At 48.1% G+C, this 13,589-nt stretch overlaps 1 protein-coding gene across 15 annotated transcripts in view; it reads left to right on the top strand.

The window, feature by feature from the left end:
* The window catches only part of CUX2 (cut like homeobox 2), a 199,329-nt gene that overhangs the window by 169,270 nt on the left and 16,470 nt on the right, over positions 1-13,589 (top strand). For 14 of the 15 annotated variants that reach the window (XM_060786034.2, XM_060786028.2, XM_060786033.2 and 11 more), the window contains 2 exons: positions 1,744-2,525; positions 2,945-3,104. The exons of the other annotated variant lie outside the window; for it this stretch is intronic. In XM_060786034.2, coding sequence (XP_060642017.2) covers positions 1,744-2,525; positions 2,945-3,104 — 942 coding nt within the window. The remainder of the gene's footprint in view (positions 1-1,743; positions 2,526-2,944; positions 3,105-13,589) is intronic. 15 annotated transcript variants of the gene reach the window in all.

Raw genomic sequence — 13,589 nt, 5'->3', positions numbered from 1 at the left:
AGTGTCCGTCATCAGCCTTTAGCTGCACCTTAAATAGACACCCCAGGTTCTTGCAAGCTGTCCAGTTACCTTCATTGTGGTTTTCCCCCCCTCTCAGTCGAAATGAGCGTGTTGTATGCTGCCCCCTATAGGCTCTCTTCCACCCCCATATGTTAGGAAGTGACTAGCGAGGGAAATATTCCGGCTACATGGGAGTATTGAGTGTGTCACATTTCGAACCACAATATGAGAGAGCCCTCGTTTTGAATAAATGAATAGACTCCCTTTTTTAGTTTTTGTTTGCTTGTTTATTTATTTATTTAAGTTATTGTTAAACACCATCTTTGGGGATGAATGAGGCCTTTTCTGGTGCACAAAAAATGTTATACTATTGGGCAACTTGATTAAACAGAGGTGAAATCAACAATGAAATATCATAAACACAGCACTGTCAGAAGCTGGAACATACAATCTGACAAATAGGCATTGCCTTGTTAGTCAGGATTGTCAGTATACAAAGCGAAATTGTAGCGCCTTTGAGGCTGAGGCCTCTTCTACACTCCGATATAACCTAGATTATCAAAGGAGATAATCCACATTCTGATTTGAATTAGATTACATAATAATAATAATAATAATAATAATAATAATAATACATTTAATGTATATTCCGCCCTTCTCCCCCAGGGGACTCAGAGTGGATTACAGCATTTACATACATAGGCAAATATTCAGTGCCTTTACAATCATATACAATGAGACACATAAACTCAAACAAAGGCAGAGGCTTCTCCTTTCATTTCCGGCTTCTGGGGGCGGTGTTCATCTCTGGCTCTGGGGAGGTGCTTTCTCCATTTTCAAGCTGTGGAGCTTGCATTGTCACCTCCTGGTTGTGTGACCGGCAAGATTGCTTGGAGCGTCTCTTTGCCTGAAGCGGTACCTATTTATTTACTCACATTTGCATGTTGTCAAAGTGCTAGGTTGGCAGGAGCGGGGGCTGACAGATGGGAACTCACCCTGTCTCGCAAATTCAGCTGCCAGCCTCCATGTCAGCAGTTCAGCCAGCCTTCAGGTCAGCGGTTCTGCAGCACAAAGGTTTAACCCATTGCACCATTATATGAGTCTACACTGCCATATAATTGAGTTCAAAGCATATAATCTGGATTTTATATGGCAGTGTAGAAGGGGCCTGAGAAAATGAAGTCTAGGAAAGTTTCTACTGCCAACTTGGTTTTCTTAGTTGTCTCTAAGATGCCACAAGATCTCTTTGTAAATAAATTGACAAGAAAGCTAGTTTGGAACAGTTTTAGAGCCATAACAAAGCACAGCAGCACAATAACATCCTTGTGAGTAGAGATTGTCTGAGAGCTGTTTGGCAGTGGAACTCCCTGCCCCAGAGTGTGGTGGAGGCTCCTTCTTTGGAGGCTTTTAAATAGAGGCTGGATGACCATCTGTTGGGGGTGCTTTGAATGCGATTTTCCTGCTTCTTGGCAGGGGGTTGGAAGGGAGCTCCAGAGGCGGGGAGTGATCACAGAGAAGTCCCCCCTCTCATCCCAACCAATCACACTTCTGACAGGGCTGTGACTGAGAAGTCTCTTCCAATTCTATGATTCTATGATTGTTCTGAATTTTCAGTGTAATTGAAGTTTAGACATTGCTATGGGCTGTAATGCTGGGGCCAGTTGGAAAAGATTTCAAGAAACATGGTCCCGTAGTGGAGGAGTCCCGGTTCCCAATCACTACTGTTATTTGCCTGCCCTTTAGGAGACACCAAGGGCTCCACAGCGCCCCAGGCAACAGCCAACGGTGCCACAAGCAGCAACTCGGAAGACGCCATCAAGAGCATCCTGGAGCAGGCCCGCCGGGAGATGCAGGCTCAGCAACAGGCCTTGCTGGAAATCGAGTCAGGCAACTCCAGCAGGCCTCTCCTCACTCCACCAGTTGAGCACTCTGCCTTGGCTGCCGTCAGCCAGACCATTGTCCAGGAGTACATCAAGCAAGAGGAGGGGATGATGGGCCCCAGCACCAGCAGCAGCATGGCCCAGGGGCCCTTGACAGTACTCTCCCCTGCCGCCTTTGTCCAGAGCATCATCCGCAAAGTCAAATCTGAAATTGGGGACGCCGGCTCCTACTTTGACCAGCACTGGGCTTCTGAGAGGAGCTTGCTGAGCCGCCCATACACATCCGTGTCACCCTCCCTCTCATCCTCATCTAGCTACTCCAGCACGGCTAACGGGCGCGGGTGGCAGCGGGGTGAAGCTGGCGAGGCCGTCCCGACCGAGGAGGACCTCCCCACCTCTGAGGACGAGCCCCACCGGGTGCTGGAGGTCAAGCTGGAAACGGTGGGCTCTGAGCCCCTATCCACCAGGCGCCTCTCCTACTACCCATCCTATGTACCAAGGACCCTCAAGCCCACCGTGCCACCCCTGACGCCTGAACAATATGAGATGTACATGTATCGGGAAGTCGACACCTTGGATCTGACGCGGCAGGTCAAGGAGAAGCTCGCCAAGAATGGGATCTGCCAACGCATCTTTGGGGAAAAGGTACATCAGGAAAAAAGATGTGGTTCCAAAAAGGCTGGGGGAATTGGAAAGGCTCTCTGCATGCATCAGTGTGAAAGAAACTGCAAGTGAGAAGTGAAAAATGATGTGTGAATGGATGGGAAAGGGTTATATGGGTGTAGTGATGGGCAAAAGGATGGCATTGCATCCCAAAGAACAGTTCTGCCCAACTGAATTTTTCCTTCAGTCCCCAAATTTCTATCATTGTAGTAGATTTTCAGTTAAATATTTTGCTTTGAGCTTATATTTACATTGTCTAAAATTCTCTCAGATTTGTGTCCATGTCTCTTGGCTAGAGGATAATGGTTTCTCCCTAGTTTTTGTTTGTTTATATGTTGTGGCGGTCTTAAATGGCAGAGCATACGTATGGCCTAAGGCCTTTTCCCCTTGTGTTTTTTCAGGTACTGGGATTGTCTCAAGGCAGCGTGAGTGACATGTTGTCCAGGCCCAAGCCCTGGAGCAAGCTCACGCAAAAAGGACGAGAGCCATTCATCCGCATGCAACTCTGGCTTACAGACCAACTTGGCCAAGGGCTAAGCCAACCGGGCAACCCACCCCATGGTAGGCATTCTATGACCTGCCACCACTGTCTTTGTAACAAAAACAGAGTTTGGTTCTCATAAAAGCCATGCTAACCCTCTCTCTCAGCCTGAGAAAAGTGAATAAGACAGGTGCCCTTCAAGTCAATCTTCAAATATGAATACTTGAATATGCACTTGTATGAAAGCTTTTTTTAAAAAAAAAAGCTCGCTACAATTTGGGTCTCTCTTCTCCAAAATAATTGTGACCAGAAATAGGGCCAGGATTTTATTTATTAAAGCTAGTTTAGGTACCCGATGATGAGCAGGTTTGGGATTCTGTAATAATAATTATCAGAAGAAGTCATTGTTTAATGTGTTGTCAAAGGCTTTCACGGCTGGAATCACTGGGTTGCTGTGAGTTTTCCTGGCTGTCTGGCCATGTTCCAGAAGCATTCTGTCCTGACGTTTTGCCCAAATCTATGGCAGGCATCCTCAGAGGTTGTGAGGTCTGTTGAAAACTAGGTAAGTGGGGTTTATATATCTGTAGAATGATGTCCAGGGAGGGAGTAAGAACTCTTGTCTGTTTGAGGTAAGTGTGAGTGTTGCCATTGGCCACCTTGATTAGCATTTAATGGCCTTGCAGCTTCAAAGCCTGGCTGCTTCCTGCCAGGGGGAATCCTTTGTTGGGAGGTGTTAGCTGGCCCTGTGTCAGGATCACTGTCTCAGCCTGGGGCTGGCTGCTTCAGTTCTCTGCCTTAAAGAAGGGAGGTGTGGGTGCAGGAAGCTGGCTACAGTTGGGGAAGGTAGTGTAGATAAGACATTTGTTTTGTGAGGGAAATTGAAACTGCAGTTAGGAGACTGTGGGCACAGTGTTTGGTCACTAGGGGGCGGATGGGAGTTGGGGTTGATATATATATATACAGGAAGTTTGAGTGGGAAAGCTTTAGAACCGTCATTGTAGGATTGTGGAAAGAAGAAATAAATCACTCGTCTCCAGTGTTTTATTGTTGTGAGCTTGATTTTAACTCCAAGATATTCCAGAGTCTGACATTAAGACAGTACTCCTCTTATTAATTTTCCTGCACAAGCGGTGCAATTACTCATGAGTACTTCAAAGGAAGGAGAGCAACTGGATCTCAAGGCACCCAGCGTTGAGGTAACTACTGCCACCAAGACCTTGGCAGCCACTCTAGGAATGGATCTTTCTGCTCTGGGAAGTGAGAGTGGGGAACAGTGACCTACTGGGCTGCCTTTGAGCTCGATCCAAGGCCTGGTGGGGAAAGGAGTGACGGTGCAATGAAAGCTCCCTTCCAGAGAAACTGGAGAGGCAGTCGGAGATTTTAACTCAGAAAGGCGACATCTGGAGAAAAAGGTAGACATTATGGAGAGGATGTTATAAACTTTTCATTTCAAATTGATAAGAGGAGATGAGAACTGGCTGTGTCTATCAGAGCATCGACGGAGAGAGAACCCAGGCAGGGCCCCTAGTTTGGGATCAGAGCAGTGGCACCCTGGGCCTCAGGCTGGGTGATGTTTACAGATGAAGAGGAGGAGACGGGGCCCTTAGGAACCACAACTTCCCAATCGGGGATGCTTGGAAGGAGCCAGTTATCCATGGCAACCAGGAAAGGTGAACCGAGAGTAAAATTTAAAGGGGATCCAAGCCAGCTCTCCTACTTACTTACCAATGAAAGACATTATATGGATGATGATGGCACCCTGTTCCCAACGGAGGGAACCAAAATCCATGCTGTCGGTGCACACTTAAAGGGACCAGTGGCAGACTGGCTGATGCAGATGTATGACACTCGAGCCCCTGACTTGCATCAGCTCCAAGATTTCTTGGGAGCCTTAAAAGTAGATTTCAAGACACAACTTTATCAGGGAGACAGGCAGGTGGCAGAATATTCCCTAGAATTTAAAGCAATTGCAGGGAAGACCAGAGATTGGTCAGAAGCTACCAAACTTGAATTTTTTCTTCGTGGCCTCTGTAAATGCACATACATGGAGTATCTGCGCCTGCGCAGGCTCCAACGGAAAACTTCCCAAGTTGAAACTTTTAAGTTTTGGCGGTAACCCCGCCCAGCCACCCAGCAGAGCATAAAAGGCGCCCTGCGTGCACGCTCTGCAGTTCCTGTTTTTCTGCCGCACAGCTCGCTCAGAATCTTCCCTGACTATGTCAACAACTCACTTCAAGCATTGTACTCAATGCCCGAGAAAAATACCTGATTCAGATAAACATTCAAAGTGAGGCTCACAACACTTCGACCTGCAAGCACTGCCAGGCGCTGACACCCCAGTCAAGAAAGAACAGGGCAGCGCGCCTCAATGTTTTTCTATAAGAAGAATCGTTGGTTCCTCAGCCATCGACTTCGACAGCGTCCACATCTCAACCTCCTTTGGCTTCTTCTTTGACTTTGACTATGCAGTCATCGAAGCCACCTTCCATGACCTTGAAGTTGTCGAAACGGCCTCAAAAACAACCCTGTACGCTAACAACACAGACGGTGTCGGCAAGGTGTCCGTCCACCTCGAGCTCGGTAGCCTCTGTTCGATCGACAAGGTCGACCACAGCCACGCTGCTGTCCACTTTGGCCATGAGGATCGCTTTCAAGAGGTCTAATGAGGAGTCTCGCAGGGCCAAATCCACACCGGCTGCGATTCCTCCAATGCCGGGGAAGTCCTTGCAGCCCACATTGCATCCCCCGGCTAAGAAGAGGCCTCAACCTTGATCTTCCTCTTCCTCATCCTCAAAACGATTGACTCAGACGTCTTCAGCGACCTCCTCATCCAGGTCATCCCCGATCCAGTCGGTGCAACAACCAATACCATTGGTCGACCTGACTCCAGACGTCCAGATGGAAGAGGAATCCCATGTCTCGCCGGGCCAATCCGTGCAGACGGTGGTAGAAATTCCGCAATAACATCCTATCGCGAGGCAAGAACTCTTTCCTCCAGCGTTGACACCAGAAAAAGGGCACTAAACCACTCGACTGGCGAGGGCAGCCCAAGCATCGGCATCGAAGCAACCTCCTCCCCCGTCATCTCTGGTCGGAGTCGCTAGACCTTTACTGATGCCGTCGAGACAGCCTTCGTCCTCTCCTCACCCCTCGGAGGATGACGATCATGATAAAGAAATCCACGGTTTGGTACACTCGGAATCGGTGATCTCCTTAGGCCTCGACAGGTCGCCAACCCATGAAGCATACGAGGCTGATCCGCCCTCACCAACTGACAATGTTCGACCCTTTGCCAACTAAATGGCCAGAATGGCAGAAACCCTGGGCTTTGAGGTCAAACAAACCGCTAAAGCTGTTACCGACCCGGTGTTTAAGAGAGTCCAGTCTGAAGCTCCACCAGCCCCATTGCTTCCGTTCCTGCCTTACCTACTAGAGGTCATTCAAGCATCTTGGAAGACCCTTCGTCGATACCACCAACCTCCAAACGCATCGAGGCCTGGTATCAAACGGATGATGAAGGCCTAGAATGGCTCAAGCATCACCCTGACCCAAACTCGGTTGTGGTCAAAGCGGCTCAGGCTGGAAGGCAGTCGTAACACCCCTTCAGATCGTGAGGGAAAACGCTTTGATGCAGTGGGCAGAAAGCTCTATTCTGGAGCCCTCCTCCTTGCTAGGATGGCAAATTATGGAGCATGTATGGGCGCTTACCAGCAGATCATCTGGGAGAAGGCCCAGCCCTTTCTCGCCAAACTGTCAGAAGACCGTGCGGTCCTCTCAGCCTTGCACACCATCAAATGCAGATGGCAAAACACACCGGCGACACCGCCGGCAAGATCATAGCCCAGACGATAGCCATTCGAAGACATTCTTGGCTTCGTTCATCGGGCCTTTCTTCATCATCTCGACAGGTCATCGAAGACTTACCATTTGACGCTTTGGGACTCTTTAATGCCGGTACCGATGATAAATTAAAATCCAACCAGGACTATAAATTGTTGGCTGCAAAGTGTGGCATTGAAAATAAATCACAAGCCCAAAGAACGCGTTGGTAAAATTACCGCCAACGCCAATTCGGCAACCATTCTTATCGCCATCAATCTGCAAGACAGACTCTTCGCTCTTTGCCAGCCACTCAGTTTCAACCTTAGCAGCAACAACGTTGATCTCAGCAACCCCAGAGGTCTAGATCTCAACAACCACCGGCCAACGGCAACTCCAGACGTCGAGTTTGACGCCCTCCTCGACGATACCGTTTCCATCTCCGCTACTTTTGTCGACTCCATCCCTCCCCCGTCACTCGATATCGGACCGAGACGCCCACCATCACGGACCAAGCGCCCCCTCAATTCGGGGACCACCTCGCTCATTTCATCCATGCATGGCAGCGTATCACATCAGATGCATGGGTGCTGAGGGTTGTCAGAGACGGTTATGCATTGCAGTTCAAAGAGTTACCACCTACGGGTCTCGTTGTCCAAACGGACCCTTCACCGGCAATCCTGGCAGAAGTCGACTCACTGCTTCTGAAATGAGCGATCCAAAGATGACCTTCTTATTTGGACAATCGTGCCTTCTTTTCAAGATATTTTACCATGTCGAAGCCAGATGGCTCCCTACGCCCCATCCTCGACCTCAGGGCACTGAACAAGTTTATCCGCGTTTCAAAATTCAGAATGGTTACGGTATCGTCGATAACCCCCATGCTGTATCGAGGCGACTTCTTCGCATCAATCGACTTAAGAGACACTTCCATTTATCAATACGGAAGTCCCACAGACGGTTCCTCTCCTTCAAGATTGGGGAGCAGACGTACTCTTTCACCGTGCTCCCGTTTGGCCTCGGGACGGCACCAAGGACTTTCACCAAGTGCATGTCAGTCGTCGCAGCACAATTGAGGAGGCGCAAAATCTGCGTCTTTCCTTATCTGGATGACTGGCTGCTGGCTTCGATGTCACCAGATCTCCTTCGAGCACAGGTCACATTTACTCTCAGCCTCTTGCAGGACCTCAGTCTACAACTCAATGCCAAGAAATCCCTTCTCACCCCGACGAGATCGATAAAGTTCATCGGAGCTCACTTCGATTCCATATCGGAGACGGTCTCCTTACTGAGGGTCAGATACCTAGCCCTCCAAAACGAGATCAATCATTGCAGAGCCTCCACCAGACTCAGGGCACGTTATGTCCAGGTCTTGTTGGGACATATTGCCTCAACCATAATGGTCACCCCATTCGCCAGGCTGAAGATACGCCCACTCCAGAGGTGGTTCCTCAACAATTTCAGCCCTCATTGAGACTCCAACCTGAAGGTGCTCTCGATGCCGGCCACAGTCTGTCAATCGCTGAGGTGGTGGATGGATCAGCAACAGCCATCAATTGTCCTCACAATGGACTCTTCAACCTTTGCCTGGGGCGCGCACACGAGCCACTTCTTGGTACAAGATGTGTGGTCGGCACAAGAGAGGCTTCATCACATAAACTATCTCGAACTTTTAGCCATCCTCAAGGCGCTCAGGGCCTTTCTCCCTCTCTTGCAAGGAAACATGGTCCAAATCCAGACAGACAACATGGTGGCCATGTATTACATAAACAAACAGGGAGGGACGGGATCCAGGAAACTTCTCAGACTCTCCATCGCCATCTGGGAATGGTGCTGCCGACATGCAATATTCCCATCCGCCCTGCACCTCCCCGGGTGGCTGAACTACAAGGCCAATTCGCTGAGTTGCTTGATGTCGACATCTCACAAATGGAGACTCGATATCGAAGAGGTACAGAACCTGTTCGATGTATGGGGCCAACCAATGATTGACCTGTTTGCCTCGCCGGAGAACGCCCAGCTGCCTCTCTTCTGAGCCCGCCTGCCTCGAGACGAATCCAGAGGATGTCTCGGAGATGCCTTCCTCATGGACTGGTTGACGGAGTTCCTCTACCTTTTCCCACCGATTCCGCTACTCCTTCGGGTGATCGAGAAGATCAAGCTGACACAAGCCAACTGTATCCTCATCGCACCGGAGTGGCCAAGACAAGTGTGGTTTCCCGCTCTTCTTCGATTGGCCAGCGATCGAGTGTTTCACCTTCCCCCCAAGCCAGGCCTCCTGTCGAGGGAAGGTGGCCTCCTGCTTCACCCGGATGTTCCATCCCTCCATCTGGCAGCCTGGGGAATACCTCCATAGCAACACTTTGTCCGGAGGTTCAATCAGTTTTGAAGGCAGCACACAAACCCTCAACATCGAAGGCGTGTGCTTACCGCATTGCCCGTCTTCAAGGCTTTCTTCGAGATCGATTCCGACCAGAGATGCCCCCGTCGATTAGATTTTCTTTTGTCTCTTGCTAATCAGAACCTTGCTTTGGCCTCCTTAAAGTCATATGTCGCAGCAATTTCTTGGTACCTGCAGACATTGGGCTCTCCCTCATTGTTCCAGAACCATCTCATCAAGACTTTCTTGAGAGGCTACACCAATTTGCACCCACCGATTCACCCACCAACACCGGGGTGAAACCTCGACCTCGTGCTGACCCAACTGTCAGGGCCCCCCTTTGAGCCCCTAGCCACGATTGACCTGAGGTTGCTTTCTTGGAAGGTGGCCTATTTGGTGGCTATCACGTCAGCTCGAAGGCCCTCTGAGTTGGCGGCTCTTCGAATAGATGAGCCTTACTTGTTGTTTCATGCTGATAGGGTGGTTTTACGAACTGATATCACCTTCTTGCCAAAGGTGGTATCGGCTTTTAATGTTTTTATATTGATTATATGTGCAACGTTCATTCAAAAGTCTCTGCCTGTGGGTACAGTTTTTATTTATTTATTATTTATTTACTTCATTTATATACCACTTTTCTCAGCCCTTAGGTGACTCAAAGCGGTTTTTCGCTTACATGTTTTCCTCACAGTTGTTTCGATGTGTTTATGCAACTGTCTCATACCTACCGCACTTTTCAATGTGCTTATGCAACTGTCTCATATTTACCATATGGTTTTTCCCCCTCTTGTGTGTTTAACTTGGGGAAACTGTTTTATGGGTTTTCAATATATTCTGACCAAAAATGCCTTTCTCCAGCAACACTTAAGGGGTCGCCTGTGTTTATACCTTTGCCATACCCTTTATGATATGGGTGGTTATCCTGACACATGTTTCTTCCTAAGGTGTCTGTGTCAGTACTGTCAATAAAATTATGTTTGGTCCTTAACTAGTGTCGGTTTGTCTCCCACCATCCGGGACCTTAGCTTGCTAGATCTCCATGTGTGTGCATTCACAGAGGCCATGAAGAAAAATGGTAGGTTGCTCACCTGTAACCATCTTTCTTCGAGTGGTCCTCTGTGAATCCACACAAACCCACCTGGCCGTCCCCTCTTACAAACCTCCCCTTTTCCTCGCTATAGCGGCGTAGGAACTGGGCGGCTGGGCGGGGTTAACACCAAAACTTAAAAGTTTCAACTTGGGAAGTTTTCCATTGGAGCCTGCGCAGGCGCAGATACTCCATGTTTGTGGATTCACAGAGGACCACTCGAAGAAAGATGTTTACAGGTGAGTAACCTACCAATTTTCACTCTGATGTACTAAAGTAGGTGCTACACAGAAATAACCCAGAAACTTTGGAAAAATGGGTCATACTCACTGGAAGAGTAGAGTGAGATCAAGAACAAGTTAAGAGAAGACCCAGAGGTGGTGGGCAAGGAAGAACGCAGCCAGTGACCTCGGGAGTCGCTCCCTCTTCACGAGTCAGGTCAAGCAGTTGGGAGAGAAAAGGGAGAAGAGGAGCAGGCTTCACATGTGGCCCGGAGGGTCATAGAACCATGAATTGCTGGAAGGGAGTTACCCAGGCTAAAGGAGACAAGCCCCCGCAATGGAAGACTCCCCCTCCTCTCAAGGTGGCCAAAGAAAAGGCGCCAAAAGCGACAGAGACAGATCGGGCCCCAGGTTGAATGCCAGCTAAAAGAGGGGAGCTGGACATGGAAGACAATGCAGAATGGCTGAGGGAAAAAACAACAATCTGCTTTAGATGCCCAACGGCAGATCACAGTATCCCAGGACAAAGACGCGTCAGTGAGTTTTAATTGCAACACCATTCAGGTGATGGTGAAACTACAAAACCCAGAGATGAGCCAAAGGGTAAAAGCGGAGGCCCATATAGACTGTGGATGCACAAGAAGTTTGATTGCCCCAGCTCTAGCTGATCATTTAGGAATAAAAGCCCAACCTTTAAAAGTACCAGTGGCTTTTGCTCCGTTAAATGGGTCCACAGCAAACAGAATAACGGTAGCAGAAAAGATTAATTTTCTAGAGATGAAGATAGGGACCCATCAAGAGACTTTACGACTTGTAATCTCATCCATGGCCCATTAGGTGGTCATCCTAGGTATCCCCTGGCTAAGGTGGCAAAACCCTCAAATTGATTGGAAGACAGAGACTGTCACCTTCCATGTTGGAAGTTTCAATTTAAAGAGGACATCTCAACCAGAAGAGATGAGGAAAGAAGAGAGAGGTGGCCACATCTTCCAAGAACATGCCCCTGGACCAGATACCAGGCGTGTACCATGACTTTGCTGATGTGTTCAGTGAACAAGAGTGCAATCAATTACTCCCCTCCCACCAAAAGACTGATTGCGCAACAGAAATTGACCCGATGGCCAAATTACCAAATCCAAAGCTCTATGCCATATCTGAGCCAGAGAAGAAAGCATTGAGGGAATTCATTGATAAGAGCTTGGCCAGGGGTTTTATTGAGCCAGTCCATTCCCCCATGGTGGCTGCGGTTCTGTTCTAACCCAAGGCTGACGGAACATTGACACTCTGCACAGATTATAGGGGATTAAGTGCTATCTGCATTTCAAATAAATACTTCCTTCTCTTTATGAAATACATGTTAGCTCATTTGGGCAAAGCTAAATTTTTTACTAAATCGGACTTCTGCAAGGCATGCTGTAGAATAAGAATTCGATCAGGGGTTGAGTGGAAGACAGCTTTTAATTGTCCATTACAGTAGGAAGCTATCAGTATAAAGTTATGGCATTCGGGGTTCAAGGCGCTCTGTGCATTTTTATGCAATTTATATAAGGGTGTCTTGGTCTATTTAGATGACATCCTCATATTTTGGCAACATTAGAAGAACATATTGAATTAATTTGACATGCATTGAGAAAGTTGAGAGAGAACCAGATGTATGCTAAGCTGTCCAAATGTCCACTGTGATGCCTCTGAGGTTGTTTGTGGGACCGATCTGTTACAGGCAGATGATGAAGAAAAGCTAAGGCCCTGTGCCTACCTCTCTAAAAAGTTGTCAAACACAGAAAAGGGATGGCACATTTGGGAAAAAGAATCCTTTGTAGTCAGAGCATCTTTGTTACATTGGAGACACTTCTTAGAAGGTGCATTGATTCCCTTTGAGGTCTGGACTGATCATAAAAACCTACAAGCCCTACAAGCCCTACAGACCCCTCATAGGCTGAATGCCAAACAGCTTAGGTGGGCCCAATATTTTAGCTGATTTAAATTCACTTTACACTTCTTCCTCGGGAACCAGAATTCTCTAGCGGCCTGTCACGGATGCCAGTGACTGATTATTCCTCACTGGAAGAGGTAGGGACTGTTTTTCCAAAGCAACGGTTTGACCTGGCTGTTCAGACCCCTCCCCCCCCCCCAATGCAGGAGGGAGAAGAGATAACAGCTATTCCGATAGTCAAGATCACAAACTTTGCTGATGACCTGGGGGAGGCTGCAATCAGTGACGATTGGCTTCAATCTCATAAAGACGAATTAAAGCAAAACGATGGGCTATGGACATGTGAGACAAAGTTTTATGTGCCCATAAACCTGAGAGGTAAAGTGTTGGCCCAGTCACATGGTAACAAAGTCTCAGGACATTTTGGTTTTATTATGACCCTGAAGTTGATAGCCCAGCAGTTCTGGTGGTAAGGATTACGGAAAGACATAAAAGACTACCTACAAAAATGCACCAGTTGTTCTAAAGCTAAACAAGAGCGTGGGAAGCCCACAGGATTGCTGCAGTCAGTTCCTAATCCAGCTCAACCATGGCCTCAAATTGCAATGGATTTTGTGGTTGACTTGCCTGGTAGTAATGGATACAACATTATTTGGACTATTATCAACTTGTTTTCTAAACAGGTGCATTTTGTGATTCTCAAAAGGATCCCTTCCATGCCAGAGCTAGCTAAGTTGTTTATACATCAGCTCTTCCGGCTTCATGGATGCCCAGAACATATCATATCTGACAGAGGAGCTAAATTTACATCCAAATTTTGGGTGAGCTTCCTGAGACTAATGGATACTGAAAGGGCTCTGAGTACATCATTTCACCCGTAGACAGATGGAGCTACTGAGAGGGTACAAAAGAATTTACAACAATTTTAGCTGTTATAGTACTTATCAACAAGACCATTGGAGTTCTTATGTAGATTTTGCCAAATTTGCTTACAATAATTTGGAACACTTGTCCACAGGGGTTTCCCCATGTAAGACTGTTTGGGGAGGGAGGGGGGAGACATCCCTGGTTTCCCTGAGTTGGCAAAACATGACTCGGAGGAGGAGTCGCCCGGGGAATGGAGAG

This window comes from Anolis sagrei, chromosome X (assembly GCF_037176765.1).
Source record: "Anolis sagrei isolate rAnoSag1 chromosome X, rAnoSag1.mat, whole genome shotgun sequence".
Classification (NCBI taxonomy): Eukaryota; Metazoa; Chordata; class Lepidosauria; order Squamata; family Dactyloidae; genus Anolis; species Anolis sagrei.
Note: the sequence above shows the minus strand (reverse complement) of the source record. Positions and strands in the feature narration are given on the sequence as shown.